General features: G+C 51.7%; 3 protein-coding genes across 6 annotated transcripts; 2 read left to right on the top strand and 1 right to left on the bottom strand.

Annotated features, from left to right (window-relative positions):
• The first annotated feature begins 391 nt into the window (after positions 1-391).
• Positions 392-1,608, top strand: IER3 (immediate early response 3). Its single transcript, XM_036248919.1, has 2 exons — positions 392-685; positions 785-1,608. The coding sequence occupies exons 1-2, from the start codon at positions 476-478 to the stop codon at positions 1,043-1,045; spliced, it is 471 nt and encodes a 156-aa protein (XP_036104812.1). The 5' UTR covers positions 392-475; the 3' UTR covers positions 1,046-1,608.
• A 509-nt stretch (positions 1,609-2,117) lies between these two features.
• FLOT1 (flotillin 1) lies at positions 2,118-12,529 on the top strand. 4 transcript variants are annotated; one of them, XM_036248693.1, is made up of 13 exons: positions 2,118-2,192; positions 2,505-2,584; positions 2,882-2,957; positions 3,044-3,134; positions 3,360-3,503; positions 3,637-3,756; positions 3,843-3,938; positions 4,154-4,306; positions 10,165-10,346; positions 10,578-10,623; positions 10,736-10,873; positions 11,059-11,223; positions 12,217-12,529. In XM_036248693.1, exons 2-13 carry the CDS (start codon positions 2,542-2,544, stop codon positions 12,244-12,246), a joined length of 1,284 nt encoding a protein of 427 aa, XP_036104586.1. In that variant the 5' UTR covers positions 2,118-2,192; positions 2,505-2,541; the 3' UTR covers positions 12,247-12,529. The 4 variants fall into 4 exon arrangements, with proteins under 4 accessions (XP_036104586.1, XP_036104585.1, XP_036104583.1 ...); XM_036248692.1 differs by having other exon boundaries at positions 2,124-2,192; positions 2,486-2,584; XM_036248690.1 differs by having other exon boundaries at positions 2,125-2,192; positions 2,273-2,584.
• A 2,050-nt stretch (positions 12,530-14,579) lies between these two features.
• On the bottom strand, positions 14,580-18,326 carry TUBB (tubulin beta class I). The gene is made up of 4 exons (XM_036248178.1): positions 18,105-18,326; positions 16,683-16,791; positions 16,112-16,222; positions 14,580-15,806 (listed from the first exon to the last, which is right to left on the bottom strand). Exons 1-4 carry the CDS (start codon positions 18,159-18,161, stop codon positions 14,749-14,751), a joined length of 1,335 nt encoding a protein of 444 aa, XP_036104071.1. The 5' UTR covers positions 18,162-18,326; the 3' UTR covers positions 14,580-14,748.
• Positions 18,327-18,532: the final 206 nt, after the last annotated feature.

Genomic DNA, 18,532 nt, shown 5'->3' with positions numbered 1-18,532 from the left:
GCCAACTGGGTTAGGTCTGTGTGTGCTAAAGAGTTCATTTTTCTTCTCTGCTTGGCTATTTCTACGATGACTTCCCTCTTGGAGTGTTTTCTGTGTGTATCCAGAAGTGAATATAACTGTGGGTCCTTGACTTTGCCGGGTCAGTACTGTAGCCGGATGGCCAGCCTTGCACATGGAAGTCCTGCTGCCTTCCCAGAGATGGGCCTGTGGCTTCCCCAGCTGCCGCATGTCCCGACATGTGCCTGCAGCACGAGAGCTCGCCGACCCCCACTCACAACTCACACACTCACACTTGGGCAGCGTGACTGCACAGGCCAAGTCTCCACCCCCCCTCCTTTGCTTAATCTTGGAATTTCCGGCCGGCTGCCCTGCGCTCCGGGGTGGAGTTGAGAAGGCCCGCCCAATTCTGAGCTGTACAGAACTAGCTCTGGACGGCTGCGGGACAGCACTCGTCATTCCTCTCGGCTCAGCTACCATGTGTCGCTCCCGCAGCTCTCTGCCCACCATGACCGTCCTGCGGGCCCCGACCCCGGTACCATCCACCAGCCCTGGACCCCGGCGGGGCTCCGGTCCAGAGATCTTCACGTTCGAACCTCTCCCAGAGTCGGCGATGGGCCCCGCCGCGCGCCCCAGCACCTACCGCGGGCACCGAAAGCGCAGCCGTAGGGTCCTCTATCCACGAGTGGTGAGTGTCGCCGAAGCGGGAGGCCCGGGGTAGGGGCGGAGGGAATGGTCGGACGTCGGGGCCGCGAGCTGACCTGTTCCCTTTGCTGTCTCCGCCCAGGTCCGACGCCAGCCGCCTGCCGAGGACCCGAACCCTGCCAAAAGGCTTCTCTTTCTCCTGCTCGCCATCGTCTTCTGCCAGATCCTGATGGCTGAAGACGGTGTGCCGGCGCCCCTGACCCCAGAGGACGCCCCCAGCGCCGAGCCCCCAGCGATCACCCCTGCGCCCCCAGCCCTCGAGGCCCTTAATCTGACCGCGGAGCCCTCAGACTACACTCTGGACCTCAGCACTTTTCTCCAGCGACACCCGGCCGCCTTCTGACCGTGACTCCTCACACCCGAAACAGAGTATGAAAAAGCAAAGAAACACCAGGTGTATCTGGTGTGCGAGAGCGTATCCCAAACTGGGACTCCCGGCACCTCGCACTCAACACTACAGGAGAGCCTCCAGCCCTCCCGGATGGCACACGCGCGGGCACGCCGGGCGGGGAAAGCGGCGGCGTTAATTTATGTCTCATTGCTCCTAATTAATATTTATATGTATTTATGCATGTCCCTTAGGTGATAGAGGGGTGTATGTAATATTTATTTAATTTATGCGAGGGTGCGAGGCATGTCCGCAACTGCACTTGTGGTCTCTTTACTGAACTTGGTGGAACTGGCGACACGCCTGGAACCGAGGGAGGTGGGAGGGAATGGAGAGGACGGATCCGGAGAACGCCCTGCGAGGGGCAAGGACAGGGGTGGGTCGTAGGTTTAGGGGGTGACACTCTCCGTCCTCCAGCATCTCAACCCCCTAGGTCTACTCTGTGAGGCCTCGGCGGACACTGGCTCCAAGGTCCTTGGCCTTCGTTCCATCTCCTTGAAGTTGCCCCCAAGGGGTGGCTACGGGGTAAGGGGTAAGGGGTGGGGGCTGTCAGGGGCGGCTGTGGGGTCGCCCGGTATGTTCTGTGAACACAAATAAACTCGATTTACTGTCGGCAGTCATTTGAGTGTATCTTTGCCGGCGGCGATTTCCAGCTTCGGGCACTAGGGACAGAGGCCACGGCCCCAAGCGGGCGCTCCTCCCGGGCCCCAGCCCCTCTTCCCAGACCATGGGACCCGGCATCCGATGACCGGACGCAGACGTTCGTTGTCCAGTCTGCGGTTTCCCCAGTAGCCATAGGGCATAAGCGTGATGAGGCAATGTCCCCGGCCCACGGAGGTCACGTCACGCGCCCAGGGCGAAGCGGCCGGGAGGTGGGAGCCAGGGAGAGAGGCCGCGCGGGCCAGCTGGGCTCGAGCGGGGCCTGCCGGGAACGAGGGGCGGGCCGAGGTTGGGCCGCCGCGGGGGGCGGGGTCGCGTTGCCGCAGCCCCGGGGTGCGGCCAGGGGTGGGGCGCTCGCGAGGCGGCGGGTTGGGCTTCCGAGGTGGTGCGCGAGAGGCCGCGGCTCCTCTCCCAGGGTCCCCGCCGCCGCGCGTCCCCGAAGGTAGGTGGGGGAGGGGCGGTGAAGTCGGGCTGCGGAGGAGCGGGGAGGATGGTGCGAGGTCTGGGGCTCTCTGGGCGCAGGAGTTTCATCACATCCGGGGAGACCGTCCTCCCTGCAGGCCGGGACGCAGGCAGTGGCCGTGAGCAGGCGAGGGGAGTCGCTGAAGGACTGCGGATTTCAGAGGGAAAGGCATTATAGCGGACCCCGGAGTGCGGAAGGGACTGGGCGGTGGTGGCTGCAGGCTGGGCGGGACTGACGGGAACGGAACACAGTCACTCCTGTGCACTCCACAGCGCCCCTGCATCCCCGCAGGGGCTTGCTCTCCTCTCCTCCAGCTCCCACTTGAGCCATGTTCTTCACCTGTGGCCCAAATGAGGCCATGGTGGTCTCCGGTGAGTATTGTACTCTCCTCAGCCAGTGACCCCCAAACCCCTGCGAGCCCGTCCCCTGCCCCTTCCCTCCATCCCTACCAACTTCACAGCGCCAAGGCTCCCCCCCACCTCCACCCCACCCACCCAGGGCTGCAAGCTTGTGATTCCCAGCAGCTACCCTTGCCAGGCTCAGGCAGCCCGCCGTCCTGCTCCCAGGTTTCCTCGTGAGGGTTGCCCACCCCCTCCCTCCCCTAGTTCTGTGGTCTTCCATATTCTAGTTCTACCGCAGCCAGAGCTCACTGGCCCCTCGCCTTTCAGGTTTCTGCCGGAGCCCGCCAGTCATGGTAGCTGGGGGCCGAGTTTTCGTCCTGCCCTGCATCCAGCAGATCCAGAGGTGGGTAGGAAGAGCGCCAGGGAAGGGGACCCTAGTTTTCTCTCTTTTCTCCTTTTTTCACTATTCACCCTTCTCTTTCTCTCTAGGATCTCACTCAACACATTGACCCTCAATGTCAAGAGTGAAAAGGTTTACACTCGCCATGGGGTCCCCATCTCAGTCACTGGCATTGCCCAGGTGAGGCTTTCAGAGCCTTTCCCCCGAGTCCACTCTCCCATCACTTTCTCAGTCCCCAGACTTAAGGATCTTGTGACCATGGCCTTCCCGCCGCTGCCGGCAGAGACATTCTCTATGTAGCTTCTCCTTCTCCAAGGCACTGGACTGCTCCTTCCTTCTCTCCCTGCTGCGTCCCTGGCTTCCCGAGATCTCCACCTCACCCCTCCCACCCTTCCTCTGCCACAGGTGAAAATTCAGGGGCAGAACAAAGAGATGTTAGCGGCTGCCTGCCAGATGTTCCTGGGGAAAACAGAGGCTGAGATTGCCCAAATTGCACTGGAGACGCTGGAGGGCCACCAGAGGGCTATCATGGCCCACATGACTGTGGAGGTGGGCCTGACAGCAGGGAAACGTCTAGAAGGGATTTCTGAGGGGGGCTAAGAACTGAGCTGTTCTGTGGGAGACAGTGGCCAGAGGACCTTGAGAGCTTAAGTTCCTCCTTCCTGCTATCCTGTTATCTTAGGAAATCTATAAGGACAGGCAGAAATTCTCAGAGCAGGTTTTCAAAGTGGCCTCCTCAGACCTGGTGAACATGGGCATCAGCGTGGTCAGCTATACCCTGAAGGACATTCACGATGATCAGGTAAACCTGGAAGGGTGATCCTCTCTTTTCCTGCTCCTTTCTCTGAAACCCTGTTAAGGGCTCCAATTTCTGCATCTCTCCCACAGGACTACTTGCACTCCTTGGGAAAGGCTCGAACCGCTCAAGTCCAAAAAGATGCTCGGATTGGAGAAGCTGAGGCCAAGAGAGATGCTGGGATCCGGGTGAGAGGGATGGGAGGGTCACCTGGTCACCGTGGGCTTATCGGGCACTTGGAGGGAGGGGCACAACTGACTGGGGGCTGGTAGAACTGGGTTGGCAAAGGAAATAGATAAGGCCAGGGCTGGGGCAAAGTAAGGGGAGCCAAGTGGGAAGTTGGCTCCCCCCGGGGGCCTTCCCCTCCCTGCTCTGACTCCCTACCTGATCTCTGTATGGACAGGAGGCCAAAGCCAAGCAGGAGAAAGTGTCTGCTCAGTACCTGAGTGAGATCGAGATGGCCAAGGCGCAGAGGGACTATGAGCTGAAGAAGGCCACATATGACATTGAGGTCAACACCCGCCGGGCACAGGCTGACTTAGCCTATCAGCTTCAGGTCAGAGCCACCATGCTGGTCAGATGGCCAGGCTGGACCTTGCCCCTGTGTCATTTTTCTCAGGCTACCACTCCCTCATATTTTAACCCTGATCCCCGTATCTTGCTCTCCGTTTCTGACCCAACTCCTCCATATGAAGAAGATTTAAAAGACCGAAACATTTCAGCTAAAGAGCAAATAAAGCGTCAAGCAGTATGTGATAAGTAGGGCTAGTCATGTGTTTGGAGCAAGTTGTGCCCTGTGCGATGGCACCTGGATGGGGGTGCACCAGAGCTGAGGTCCAGCCCATGCCTCTCTGTGCATTCCTCATCCTTCCAAAGGAAGGGGCACCTTTTTTTCATTTGCACAGCCCTGTTGATCAAAGGAGGGTGTGAGGAAGGAAAACATGGGAGTTGGGCTTTGAATCCTGCAAAGTGATCTATGGGTAGTCCTGGATACTGCAAGGGGGTACCATCAGTCCTCATTTGCAGATTCCATATTGAGAATGTGCTTACTCGCTAAAATTTACTAACTCCAAAATCAGTACTCGCAGCACTTTTGTGGTCATTTGCAGATATGCACAGAGGGGTGAAAAATCTGAGTTGCCTAGTACACAGTTCCCAGTTGAGGTTGAACAAGATGTTCTGCCTTCTTTAAACTCTCATACTATAAGCAGTGTTGTCTTCATAGTATATTTACTGTCACACTTTTCACATCCTTGTGTTCTTTGTTCGTGATTTCACTGTTTAAAATGGCCTTCAAGCATAGTGCTGAAGTGCTGTCTAGTTTTTCTAAGCGAAAGGAGACTGTGATGTGTATGGCGGAAATAGTTCTGTTAGGTGAGCTTCATTCAGGCAGGAGTCCTAGTGCTGTTGGCCGTAAGTTCATTGATAATGAGCCAACAATATTTACTACTTAAGATGACTTAAAACAGAAACACACATAAAATAAAGTTGTATATTGACCTGTTGATAAAAATGCTGTAACCAGAGGCTCATAGGAATCTAACCCCATATTTCTCCTGGGAACAAAATAACTATTTGATAATGCCGTGTTCATGGCTACTTTATATACCAGACCTACCATGAATAACAAGAGTCAACTGTACTTGAAGACCTTTACTCAAAGGATAGCAATATTATGAAGTCCATTTTTGCCAAGAGTCGGTACAGGCTAAAAGCATAATAAAGTGCAAAATATTTCTAGTTGTGGGGATAAATTCCTGGCTTGTGCTTTGCTGCTTGAACTGTGGTCTGTCTACCACCACCACCACCACCAGCAGCACTGGAGGGTTTATTAAAAATACAAAGTCTCAGGCTCCAGCCCAGACTGAATCAGAATCTGCACTTTAACAAAATTCCTAGATGACTTGTGTATACAATAGAGTTTGAGAAGCAGTAACATAGTGGAAACCACTAGCATGGGTAGGACTATGGATAAGGTCCTTGACTGTCTAAACATAGCTTTTTTTGTCTGCAAATCAACGGATTGGCTGGTTTGGGCTCTGTTTAACTTTTAGCAGTTCATCGTTTTGTGCTAGGTGATTGGGAAATAATGATTCAGTCAGCAAATATCTATGAAGTGCCTTCTATGTGCCAGACATTGTTTAGAGGGGAGGATGGAAGTATGAATGAGACAGAAGATTCCTGCTCTCATAGAGCTTACAGTGTAACAACACAGCTAACAAGCACATCAGTGAACTTCATAGGCTCTTATTACCGTATGTGCTGTGAAGGAAATCAACCAGGACGTGAAAGCAGTGGCGGCTACTGTATTACTTGGGGTCGTCAGAGAAAGCTGCTGTGAGCAAATGATATATGAAACAAAGCCTGTCCCTGGCCAGTTTGGCTCAGCAGTTAGAGCATCAGCCTGTGGACCACTGAGTCACGGGTTCGATTCCGGTCAAGGGCACATACCTCAGTTGTAGTTCGTCCCAGGCCCTGGTCGGGTTGTGTGGGAGGCAATCAGTCAGCATGGCTCTATCACATTGATGTTTCTCTCCCTCCCTTCGACTCCATCTGATGATAAATAGAAAAATGTCCTCAGATCAGGAATTAAAAAAAGAAAAAAGAAAACAAGCCTGAAGGTGAGAAAGAACCAGCAACGTAAAGAGGTGTGGGCTAAGAGTATTCTAAACCAGTGATACTCAAATAGAACTTTTGTGGTGATGGAAATGTTCTGTATTTTGCTGTGATGTGGAACACTTGAAATGTGGCTGGTGCCCTGGCCAGTTTGGCTCGGCGGTTAGAGTGTCGGCCTGCGGACCAGCGAGTCCTGGGTTCAGTTCCCACTAAGGGCATGTACCTTGGTTGCAGTTTGTCCCCGGCCCCAACTGGGGTCGTGTGGGTGGCAGCTACTTAATGTGTCTCTCTCACATCAATGTTTCTCCCCACCCCCCCACTTTATCTGAAGATAAATGCAAAAATGTCCTTGGGTGAAGATAAAAACAAAAACAAAAAAGAAATGTGGCTGGTGAAATTGTGACTGAGGCACTGAATTTTAAATTTTATTGAATATTAATTTAAATAACTATATGTGGCTAGTGGCTAGTGGCTAGGCAGGGGACCAGCACATGCAAAGGCTAGAAAGAGGTAGAAAGAGCTTATTGTGTCCTAGAAACAGAAAGGAGGTTTCTGATCTGATGTGGCTAGTGTGCTGTAAGGAGAGGGAGGCAAGGCCAGGTCACAGAGGGTTCAGGTAGCCATGATGGAGACTTAGAAGAGAATTCAAAGAACAGTGGAAAGCTATTAGAGAACTTTAAGCAGAGAGGTGCTGTCATTCAGTTTATGTTTTTACAAGGATCAGTCTGGCTGCTGTGTGGAGAAATGATTATCAGAAAAAACGCAGCAGGGAGACAAGTCAGAAGCTTTTTCAAAGATGATGGATTGAATAAATGCAGTTAAAACCTCAGTAAAACCACATAGAGTGATTTCGAGAGGGAGAGAATGGGAACAGAAGGAATAGAAACCATTACATCACTTTGGAAGCCAGAAAGCCATAATTGACAAAGGTGCCAGGGAAGAAACAGTGATGTGATCTGAGGTTCAGGAGCTGGCTCATCCATGGGCCTGGAGCTGTGGTGAAGATTGTTGAAATCAGGAAAAACAGGTGAAGAACAACTTCTCAGTTAGAGCCCTTGTTGGCTCCCTGCCTCTGGGTCCCTTCTCTGCCCAAGTAGACATCGGGAGGTTGATTATCTGGTGAGAGTAAACCAGAAGATGTGACCTGGGACCATCCAGACACAGGTGAAGGCCTGGTACTTCACCAGTAACAAGGCCATGAACTGACTGGACCTATTGAATGCTAAATGCCGACAGCCTCCCCTCACCTCTTGCCCACTGGCTCCCAGACACTCCATCCTCCAAAGAATAAATCAAAAAAGTGTTCTGGAAACGTGACTAATCCAAAAGGAAAGACTTAAAGATCCTGAATCAGAGGTTTCTCCGCATATGGCCTGCCCAGGTCACCATAGAGTGAAGCTCTAAGTCCACAAGCCTCACCCACAACCCAGAGCTTCCTTTCAGTGTTGTCGACCCTCGTCACTGCCAGCAGACAACCGTGGGTCACCTGACCTGTGAGGGAGCCCTGCAACATGGAAGACAGACTATGCAGGGAGAATAAATAAAACACATTATTTCACATTAAATAAATGTATTCAGTGAAATAAGAATCCACATCCAGGAAGTCAGGACACAGAACAAAATACAGCTCTTAGAAATTAATAAACCCTAATAAATTCAATAAAAGGGGAAAAAATAATAAGGTGGCAGAATTTTAAAAATCACTTTCGAAGAGAAATTTTTTTTTTTTTTTTTATCCTCACCCAAGGACATTTTTTTGTTCAGGTAGAGTGGGAGGGAGAGAGAGAGGAAGAGAGAGAGAGAGAAACATCGATGTGAAAGGGACACATCGAGTGGCTGCCACCCGCACGACCAACCAGGGCCAGGGACAAACTGCAACCGAAGTACATGCCCTTAGCGGGAACCAAACCCGGGTCTCTCGGGACCACAGGCCGATGCTCTAACTGCTGAGCCATACCGGCCAGGGCTCGAAGAGAAATTTTAATAAATCTTCCAGAAAATAGAAGAGAGAACAGATTGTTGCAAAATGTTTATCTGTTAGAAGGGTGTGAGTTTCTAGATGGAAGCAACCCACCAAGTGCCCAACACAATGAATGGAAAACATCTTTATTGAAACATCACTAAAATTTCAGAACACTAAGAACAAAGAAAAGACATAAAAGCTTCCAGAGAGAAGAGGAGAAAAAAAATGACTTCACATTTCTTAAGAAGCTAGAAGACTATGGAGTAATGCCTTCAAAAGTATGTCGAAATGAATTTCAACATAGTAACCTGTAGCTAACCTAACTGTAATTCAAATAGTAGAGTGGAGTAAGAATCTCAGAGAAGGAAGATCTCAAAAACTTCCTGCCCACAGAAAGGTGGCCAGGGGCTGGGAGTGCGGGGGCTCCGGCACAGAGAGCTGACTGTGTGCACTGCCCCGGGAGCAGCCGGTGCAGCTTGGGACAGGCTTGACGTTTCAGGTCAGAGATAATACAGGGCCCATCTCCAGAAGCACCATTCCTCTAGAGGGAACCGATAGGCCTAGTCAAAGCAGGGGTCCCTCCTCTTGTGTTGGTGACACCCACAGTGATGATGGTGCATGGTTGAGCCTGAGCAATGAGACAGGAAGGAAGTGTGCTCCTCCCCTGTACCCATCTCACTAACACCTGGCAAGAGTGTTCTGCTCCCTGTACTCTACAAGGAATAAGAAAATGACATCTGCCCAACTAAGATGCATTCTATCCTCACCCAAGGACATTTTTGCATTTATCTTCAGATAGAGTGGGAGGGAGAGAGAGAAACATCGATGTGTCTGAGTGGTTGCCACCCAAAGGACCCCAACCAGGGACTCTCAGGTCCGCGGGCCAGCGCTCTAACCGCTGAACCAAACCAGTCAGGGCTATATGCACGTTCTTGTAAATGTGTGTAGAGTGTCCCTGGAGGATACACTAGAAGCTGGGTGCAGTGTTTGCTTCTGGGGAAGGGAACCAGGTCGTTGGAGGAAATATATGGAAGCCTGACTCTTCACTGTATACTTTTTTCTTTTGAATTTGCACCATACACAAAAATAAAAATGAAAGATACACATGGCCCTGGCGGGTTTGGCTCAGTGGTTAGAGCGTCAGCCGGCGGACCAGAGAGTCCAGGTTCAATTCCCGCTAAGGGCATGTGCCTCGGTTGCAGTTTGTCCCCGACCCAGTTGGGGTCGTGTGGGTGGCAACCACTCAGTGTGCCTCTCTCACATCAATGTTTCTTCCTTCCTCTCTCCCTCCTGCTCTATCTGAAGATAAATGCAAAAATGTCCTCAGGTGAGGATTAAAAAAAAAAATGCACATGCACACCCACCCAGCCCCCTAAAAAGAACATGGGAGACTACTGCAGTAGTTGGGGCTGGAGTTGAGGGCGCCTTGCACTAGGGTTAGGGCAGCACAAATGGACAGGGACAGGGACGGGTGGGACCAGACGAGGTAGATGGCATCGTTGCCCTCAGTGTCCCCCAGGTGCTCACACTTGGAGATAGGGTGAAAAGTAGTCATAATGGGAGATGATGGAGGGACACTTCATCTGGCCTGTGGAAGACAAGGGTCCCAGCCTGTCACAGGCTGCCTGGGGAAAGTCCTGATCGCTGATACTGACCCTGAGGAGGATCAAGCCATGCATGCCTTGGGTCTGTAGAGGAAGTGGACTCCACTGGCATGGCGGAGCTGACCTGGGACCTGCCCGTGTACCCACTATATTTATTTTCATATCCCACCCTGGAGCCCTGTCCTGGCCTCTGGCTCTGCAGCTGGGACGCTGAGCAGCCCTCTTCCCCAGGTGGCCAAAACCAAGCAGCAGATCGAGGAGCAGCGGGTGCAGGTGCAGGTGGTGGAGCGGGCCCAGCAGGTGGCAGTGCAGGAGCAGGAGATCGCCCGCCGAGAGAAGGAGCTGGAGGCCCGCGTGCGGAAGCCGGCGGAAGCCGAGCGCTACAAGCTGGAGCGCCTAGCAGAGGCGGAGAGGTAAACGCCCTTCCCTGCCCTTCCCTGCCCTTCCCTGCCCTTCCCTGCCCTTCCCTGCCCTTCCCTGCCCTTCCCGGCTCCTTCACACCTGGGAGCCCATAGATGAAGAGCTGAGGTCCTCACTACCTGGACTCCTCCTGTGGAAGTCCGGTGGTAGGAGCCTCTACCCACCGCACCGGGCCTTTCTCCTGAGAGTAAGCCTTCCTCCCTCCACATCCGTTGTTTGCCCAGGTCCCAGCTGATTATGCAGGCAGAGGCAGAAGCTGAGTCTGTGAGGGTGAGTTAGGAGGTGCCTCTCTGGCTTGTGGGGAATGGGTGTTGCTGCTGAGCTGGGGGTTCTTGCTCTTAACTGCTGCAGTCAGTATCACAGTATCCTGTACCCTCCTCAGATTCGAGGGGAGGCTGAGGCCTTCGCCATTGGGGCCCGGGCCCGGGCTGAGGCTGAACAGATGACCAAGAAGGCAGAAGCATTCCAGCTATATCAGGAGGCCGCTCAGCTGGACATGCTGCTGGAGAAGCTACCCCAGGTCTGCCAGTGTGTGGGCACCACAAGAACCAAACTAGGGGACCATAAATTAGGGGTGGGAGTTATGTCAGTGGCCAAAGTGAGGAAAGATGATCAGTAGGATGGGATCTTAAGAAACCTGGGGTAAGGAATTTTAGGAGGGTTGTGATTAGATCACAGGTGCTGAGTGAGTGTCTTACCTACCAGGTGGCAGAGGAGATCAGTGGTCCCTTGACCTCGGCCAAAAAGATTACACTGGTGTCCAGTGGAAGTGGGGCCGTAGGGGCTGCCAAAGTGACCGGTGAAGTACTGGACATCCTGAGCCGCCTGCCTGAGAGCGTGGAGAAACTCACCGGCGTCAGCATCTCCCAGGTGAGGGCTCCAGGGGGTGTGGAGCAGAACCTGTGCGTTCCTGAGGCATGTGATTCGGGGCACCGAGCACCTTGGCATTCATTCAGTACTTCCTTCATGCCAGACAGTGCTCAGCTTCAACATCGTTTTTATAACAAAAATGTTTTAATAAAACTACCCTTGGGGTAGGTAGTATTTTACAAAGTAAAGAAACAGCACTAACATGTTAAGTAACTTAACCCATGTTATATAGCTGAAGATGCTGACTTCCAACCCAGGCCAACTTTCCAGTGCAAGGAACTAGTAGCAGCCTGTTGATAGTTCATTCCAAGGCATATCACTGCTTTTCTTGGTGCCTGTTGATTCACTTGAAGGTTATGGTAGAGGTCAGAGAGCAGCTCTGAAACCAAACTGTTTGGTGTGAATCCTGGCTCCAGCACCTGCTGTGAACTTAGAGAAGTTCTCAATTCCTCTCTGCCTGGCTCCTCACAGATTAATAGTAGCAGCCACCCTGTTAAATTGATAAGGGGATTAAATGACATTAACATTTTGCAGTGTTTGGAACACTGCCTGGCACATAGTAAGTACCATATAAGAGTGTGTTACATAAAAAAATACATATAAATAAAAGCATTGGACCATGTCAGTGATCTTCAAGCTGGGTTCCTTGGAGCCTCCTTCAGGCCTGCAGTGGGGAATTGGGAGCTACAGAGGGTCTGTGCAAGCCAAGCTCTGGCCCCTCCCACACCCTTTCAAGTTATTCATTGCTATCCAGGGATCCTTGTACCTACTTGGCTAAAGGGGTGAGGTACAGTGCCAGAAAAACCAGCCAACTCCTCACCATGCTATATACCTGAAACTAATACAAATAATATTGAATGTAAACTGTGAGCGGGAAAAGGAAAAAAAAAAAGAGAAAACTCCTAGGTGTGCACGTCCTCCCTGCAGCCCACTCATCCACGTGGAGCCTGGGAGATGTTCCCGTGTCACCCATCCACTGTTCTTTTTTGCCAGGTGAACCACAAGCCTTTGCGAACAGCCTGAGTCCTCAACTTTCACGGATGCCTAGCCTCCTGGTTCAAGTTGCCAGTATGGTCCCCATGTTGCATGCACTTCAGCTGGCCTCCCAGAGCATGTCCTTTGAGAGTGGGGTTCCACCTCTCATCTCTCCTTGCCAAATAGCCTGTGCCTTGCCTTGGAGGGGAAGGATTGCTTCCCTGCCCAGGCCCACACTACCAAGACTGCCAGCCCCCCAAGGGTTCCATGCCAGCATTCTGATAATCCCACCCTACCCCAATTTGTTTAACGTCCTAATTAAACTACACTGAGCCTGTTGTTCAGAATTATTTCCTGACCTAGACTGAGGGATGGCTGCAGGTTCTCAACGTATCAAATAAATTGCTGTTAAGCATTGATACTTATGAATAATTAAGTTAAAACAGACCTCATTTGAAATGTTAGAATATAGCTTGTTTCCTTCAAGTGGGCTTTTTAGAATGGGAGAAAGTTACTTGTACACCAAAGAGTTGTAGAATTAACTTCCCCCACCCCCTCCCACCTCCCTAAAAGAGTTGGTTTAGTCAGAAAACATGCTGATATATGGAAGGAATGTAAGAACTGCTTTAGTCCCTAGAATTAGTCGGCACTCGTTTATCGCAGTTAATCAGTTCCAGACTCTACTGCAATAAATGAATTTCCGCGAAGTAGGATTCTTTATTTAGTCGTCCCTCCCACTTCACGCTTCCACATTTACAGCTTCACTCTATCACGGTTTTTTTCAGAAGCGGCAAGGGGCAACTGTACTGAAAATATAGCCAAAGGAAATTGACTTACAGGGTAGCTTTGACTTATTTGTGCAATATTGCCCAGCTGGAGTGGCTCAGTTGGTAAAGTATGCACCAAAGGGTTGCCAGTTCAATTCCTGGTCAGGGAACATACCGGAGTTTCAGGTTCAGTTCCCAGTCAGAGCGTATGGAGGGCCATGTTTCTCTCCCTTCTCTAAGCATGTCCTTGGGAAGTGGTTGGGCATGGTCTTGCGCACCAAATGGATGCGGATTCTATTCCTGTTTGGGAAGGTAGCTGGGTTGTGGGCTAGATCCCTGGTAGGGGACATGTAGGACGCAGCTGATAGTTTTACATGGATGATTCTCAATATATTTGCACTTCTATAAGCTCCATGGTGCTACTGGTCTAGGAACCACTTATGCACCACTTGACTTTCACCTTGTTCCCATTTCAGTTCCTAGATCCAGTATGAGCCTATGCCTATCCTAGTGAAGATTTGTACTGGGGGGAGAGGGGGATTGGTTTGGGTACCAGGGATTAAGATATGAGGATCAATTTAGCATCAGGATATTCTATTCTCATCCATTAATGGAGAACAGAATGTATGTGTTAAGTGAACCAGTCAGCTAAATGAACACACGTCCTGCAATTTTTTTCAATTCCCATTTATTTTTGGCTCTTTGGGGCAATGTTATTTTTTTCAATATGAAAAAAAGCAAGTTTAACACAAAAACAGAAATTTGAAGTGTAAGCTAGGACAAAACCAATGGGGGGGGGGGGTGCCACGGGAGGCAATAACAAAAGAATTGAGATGTTGCCAAGACAGGGTGCCTGTCCGCTTTCCTCTGGGGAATGACTCCAACATTCAGGTGGCAGTGTCTACCTTTCATATACATACAGGACTGATATCCCTCCATCCACAGAAAGTGATTTAATATGAGGGAGGTAAAGTGAAAGAAGGAAGGGTCCTACTTGATAGAGTGGGGCAGAGCCCTGGCAAAGTAAACAGCTCAGAACAGAGCTTGGAGAGACTGAAAATGGAGATAATACTGTTAACACCTCCCCCAAAGCTAAAGGTGGAACAGGAAAAAATACCTGGAAACTAGGACTTTTGACAGCCTGAATCCCACTCTCCAAAACTGCTCTGGAATTGGAAACCCTACCCATTCCTTCTAGAGATGTCTTGTTAGATTTTATTGTGGGTCCCTTTCCCCTGGGCTACCACATCAGCATCCAGTTGTGATTGGGATGACACACAGCTTTCTTAGAGAATTCTGTTGAGAGAGGAAATTATTAACTAGGCCCTGGCCTGTGTAGCTCAGTTGGTCATCCCGTGCACTGGTTTGATTGCTGGTCAGGGCACATGCCTGGGTTGCAGGCTCAATCCCTGGTAGGGGGCATGCAGGAGACAGCCACTTGATATTCTGCTCTCCCATCAATGTTTCTCTCCCTCTCCCTCTAAACACAAAACTTCATATATCTTTTTAAAAAACTTAACTGGACAGAGAGGAAGAAATGGGCACCAGAAAGAAATAAAGTTACCCAGAATGGCAGAAATATAGATTTCCCAGAGTGGAACAAGAGAAGAGACATTCAACAAACAATGAATATTTATTGAGTGCCTATTATGTGCCAGGTGCTGTTCTAGAACACCCCTAAAAGGGAAAAAAAAAAGGCAGAGAATGCAAATTCTGAAGGAGAGGAAGGGGCAGCTGAGGAAGAAAGCTTAGGGAAGGAGAAGCCTGAGCGACAGGCGTGGCCTTAGGCCTCCTCTTCCGCCTCCTCGCCGAAATCCTCCTCCTCTTCTGCGGTGGCATCCTGGTACTGCTGGTACTCGGAGACTAGGTCATTCATGTTGCTCTCAGCCTCGGTGAACTCCATCTCGTCCATGCCTTCGCCTGTGTACCAGTGGAGAAAGGCCTTCCGGCGGAACATGGCCGTGAACTGCTCTGAGATGCGCTTGAACAGCTCCTGGATGGCTGTGCTGTTGCCAATGAAGGTGACTGCCATCTTCAGACCACGAGGTGGGATGTCACAGACAGCTGTCTTGACATTGTTGGGGATCCATTCCACAAAGTAGCTGCTATTCTTGTTTTGCACGTTGAGCATCTGCTCATCCACCTCCTTCATGGACATCCGCCCACGGAAGACAGCAGCCACTGTGAGGTACCGGCCATGGCGGGGGTCACAAGCAGCCATCATGTTCTTGGCATCAAATACCTGCTGGGTGAGTTCAGGCACAGTGAGGGCCCGATACTGCTGGCTTCCACGGCTGGTTAGAGGGGCGAAGCCAGGCATGAAGAAGTGCAGGCGTGGGAAGGGCACCATGTTGACTGCCAGCTTTCGGAGGTCAGCATTGAGCTGGCCTGGGAAGCGGAGGCAGGTGGTGACCCCGCTCATGGTGGCTGAGACAAGGTGGTTCAGGTCCCCATAGGTTGGCGTGGTCAGCTTGAGGGTGCGGAAGCAGATGTCATAAAGGGCCTCGTTATCGATGCAGTAGGTCTCATCAGTATTCTCTACCAACTGATGGACAGAGAGGGTGGCGTTGTAGGGCTCAACCACAGTGTCAGACACTTTGGGTGAAGGTACCACACTGAAGGTGTTCATGATGCGGTCAGGATACTCTTCACGGATCTTGCTGATGAGCAAGGTGCCCATTCCAGAGCCTGTGCCCCCGCCCAGCGAATGGGTCAACTGGAACCCCTGCAGGCAGTCACAGCTCTCAGCCTCCTTCCGCACCACGTCCAGGACTGAGTCAACGAGCTCAGCCCCCTCTGTATAGTGGCCCTTGGCCCAGTTGTTGCCTGCCCCAGACTGACCTGGAATGGGATCAGGAGGCAAGCTTGATGAGTAAAGTGTGGTTCATACACACAGTTCCACCTTTCAACTCTTGAGATAATGCCTGTGGACCCCTTTCTTTTCCTAGGCTCACCTGTGACATATCCTTCCTCCCCCCAATAGTTTACCATGTAAGGCAGTGACTCTCCCACCACCCTCAATTAGAGATTTCAGAACATGACCCTATAAAAGCTCTCCAGTGCAATAATCACTTCCTAACTCTTCCTGTCCTCTTACACCCACATAAATTGAATATGATGGTACTACAAATATCTGTATAACTTACCAAAAACAAAGTTGTCTGGTCTGAAGATCTGGCCAAAAGGACCTGAGCGAACAGAGTCCATGGTACCTGGTTCTAGATCCACCAAGATAGCACGAGGTACATATTTTCCACCTACAGGGAAGAAAAGTAGGAGTGAAAATTGGCAGAAGGTAGCCCAGCCAGTATGGCTCAGTGGTTGAGCATCAACCTATGCACCAAGAGGTCACTGGTTCCATTCATGGTCAGGGCACATTGCCCAGGTTGCAGGCTCGATCCCCAGTGGGGTATGTGCTGAAGGCAGCCTATCTATGTTGATGCTTCTCTCTCATTGATGTTTCTATCTCTCTCTCCCTTCCTCTCTCTCTAAAAAGAAAATAAGAATATTTTTTAAATACTTGTGATTCCAGGTGCTGCTACTAGGTGGCAGCAGAGCTAGTCTTTGACCCCAGTGGTGAGGAATTCAACAGAGGAAGGTTTCCAAAGGGGAAGGATGGGTTCACTCCAAGGGAATAAGAGGTTCTCTAGGAATGGAAAGAGACACCAGAAGTTGGAAAGGAAATGAGACATGATATTCCCCGGCTCCTTCCCTTACCTGTGGCTTCATTGTAATACACGGAGATGCGATCCAGCTGCAGGTCGCTGTCTCCGTGGTATGTGCCCGTGGGGTCGATGCCGTGTTCGTCACTGATCACCTCCCAGAACTGTCGGAAAAGAACGATGAAACCTTGACTGCGCAGGTCACAGTCAATTATGCCCCTGCCTCCAACACTTGAACTTCAGGCATGCCGTGTTGCCATCCCCTCCACTTTCCTGCCACGCCCCTCCCCGAAACACCTCCACCCGGGAGAGCCGGCTCGGGATGTGAAATGATGTCCAGCTGGGAGGACCCGGCGATCGCAGACACCGGTGGGGTGGATGGAGGCGGCCGACCTGACCCGTAAGCTCATCGCTCGTCCCCCACGCAGGGCACCGCCCCTCCACGTCGCAGAAACCAACTGTTGTAGTCGCCCAGCCCCAGCCCTCCATGCGGCTGTAGCGCTAAGCGCTGACAAAAGGAGGCGTCGCGCTTGGGCGGGGCCGAGGCGCGAATTCAGCGCGCGAGGGGCGGGGTCTGGCTAGAGCTAGCGCGCCCCCTAGCGACCGGCAGGACCACACAGTGCCCGCCCCGCGGGGCCCTGCCCTGCTGCTACAACGTAGCGGCCACACTTCCTCCCCAGCTACACAGTAGCCGCGCTCAAAAAAAAGAAATACTACCTTGACCTCGGAATTTTATCCCTTGGCTACCTAACCCCTCCTCTTGCTTTAAATGAGGATTCTCTTCCTTTCTCCCACCATTTAGTCCCGAAGTACCCTTTAAAGGACACCCCTTTTTTCCTTTCTGTTCAAGTCCTAAAAGGGTCTCGTTAAAGGGAAATAAAGGGAGCAAAGTGAATCCAGCTCAGATTAGCCTTTCATCCACGAAAAACTGCCCACTCCTCGGGAATCACGGGGGCGCGCGGAGACCCCGGTCTTTTGTGGAGGTAACGCGCAGTGCAGCCCACCCTGGCGCGCGCTTCCCCAGCTTGGGACCGGGCTCTGCAGCTGTGCCCCCGGCCTCGCCCCTGCCCCCTCGGGCTTGGCCTACGAAACCCCGCCAAGGGGGATGCACATGGAGGAACCTCGGCTCGCTTTGTCTCGGCCGGTTTCCGCATCTCCCTTCCCTCCCCAGCCAAGGACCGTTAGGAGATCCCCTACAAGTAAAACCTTACAGAACCTCGATCTTTCCGCCCCCCAACCCTCAAGGGTGTTTTTGATAGCTTCCCCAAAATGACTCTGCCAAGAAAAATAATTCCCCATTTTTCCAAAAGCAAATTCTACCTACAAACGCGTATTATACATATGAAAGTTCTTTTTGGCAAAGGTTGGCTAAGGCTGGAGACTGCAAACAGCCCAAAACCAACTAATTCTTCATAGTCTATCTGGATCCTTCTCTACTCAAAAAGAAATATAGTTAAAAGAGGTTTAAAATCCTTACCTTGGCACCGATTTGGTTGCCACATTGGCCCGCCTGGATGTGCACGATTTCCCTCATGGTTCAAATTAAAATTTTTTGCTCGCCTCAAAGTGTGTATGGGGCAAGAAAATGTGTAATTCTTTTTCTCTGCTGCTGCTCACAGGCTGGTAGAATGGGACGTGCCCCGGAGGCTGGAGCAGCGAGGTCCGAACGCGGCGGCAGGAAGGTTCTGAGAGGGAGAAAGGAGAGGGCAGGGCGCGGGAGGGTAGGCGGACAGGGCGGGGCGCGCGTGCGCCGGCCGGGAGGCGGGAGAAGGGCCCGCGCGGCGCTCGGAGACAAAGCCTCCGCGAGGCTGGCCCTGATTAGTCGACGTTGGTCAGTAGTCGACGTCCATTGGTCTCTGCTTGGTGAACGAGCGCGGTCCTCTCTGGGAGTTGTAGTCCTCCATT

This window comes from Molossus molossus, unplaced genomic scaffold (genome assembly GCF_014108415.1).
Source record: "Molossus molossus isolate mMolMol1 unplaced genomic scaffold, mMolMol1.p scaffold_m16_p_8, whole genome shotgun sequence".
Classification (NCBI taxonomy): Eukaryota; Metazoa; Chordata; class Mammalia; order Chiroptera; family Molossidae; genus Molossus; species Molossus molossus.
The sequence above is the reverse complement of the archived record's forward strand: the minus strand, read 5'-3'. Positions and strand labels throughout refer to the sequence as shown.

What these genes read in the sequence shown, in the direction of transcription:
- IER3 (XM_036248919.1), top strand. Translation starts at nt 476, where the DNA reads ATGTGTCGCTCCCGCAGCTCTCTGCCCACCATGACCGTCCTGCGGGCC. An exon ending in GGGTCCTCTATCCACGAGTG is followed by an intron (nt 686 to 784) that starts GTGAGTGTCGCC and finishes GTCTCCGCCCAG; the next exon opens with GTCCGACGCCAGCCGCCTGC.
- TUBB (XM_036248178.1), bottom strand. Translation starts at nt 18,161, where the DNA reads ATGAGGGAAATCGTGCACATCCAGGCGGGCCAATGTGGCAACCAAATC. An exon ending in GCAACCAAATCGGTGCCAAG is followed by an intron (nt 16,792 to 18,104) that starts GTAAGGATTTTA and finishes CTTTTCCGACAG; the next exon opens with TTCTGGGAGGTGATCAGTGA. An exon ending in ACCAGACAACTTTGTTTTTG is followed by an intron (nt 15,807 to 16,111) that starts GTAAGTTATACA and finishes ATCCCATTCCAG; the next exon opens with GTCAGTCTGGGGCAGGCAAC.
- FLOT1 (XM_036248693.1), top strand. Translation starts at nt 2,542, where the DNA reads ATGTTCTTCACCTGTGGCCCAAATGAGGCCATGGTGGTCTCCG. An exon ending in ACTTAGCCTATCAGCTTCAG is followed by an intron (nt 4,307 to 10,164) that starts GTCAGAGCCACC and finishes CCTCTTCCCCAG; the next exon opens with GTGGCCAAAACCAAGCAGCA. An exon ending in CAGAAGCTGAGTCTGTGAGG is followed by an intron (nt 10,624 to 10,735) that starts GTGAGTTAGGAG and finishes TACCCTCCTCAG; the next exon opens with ATTCGAGGGGAGGCTGAGGC.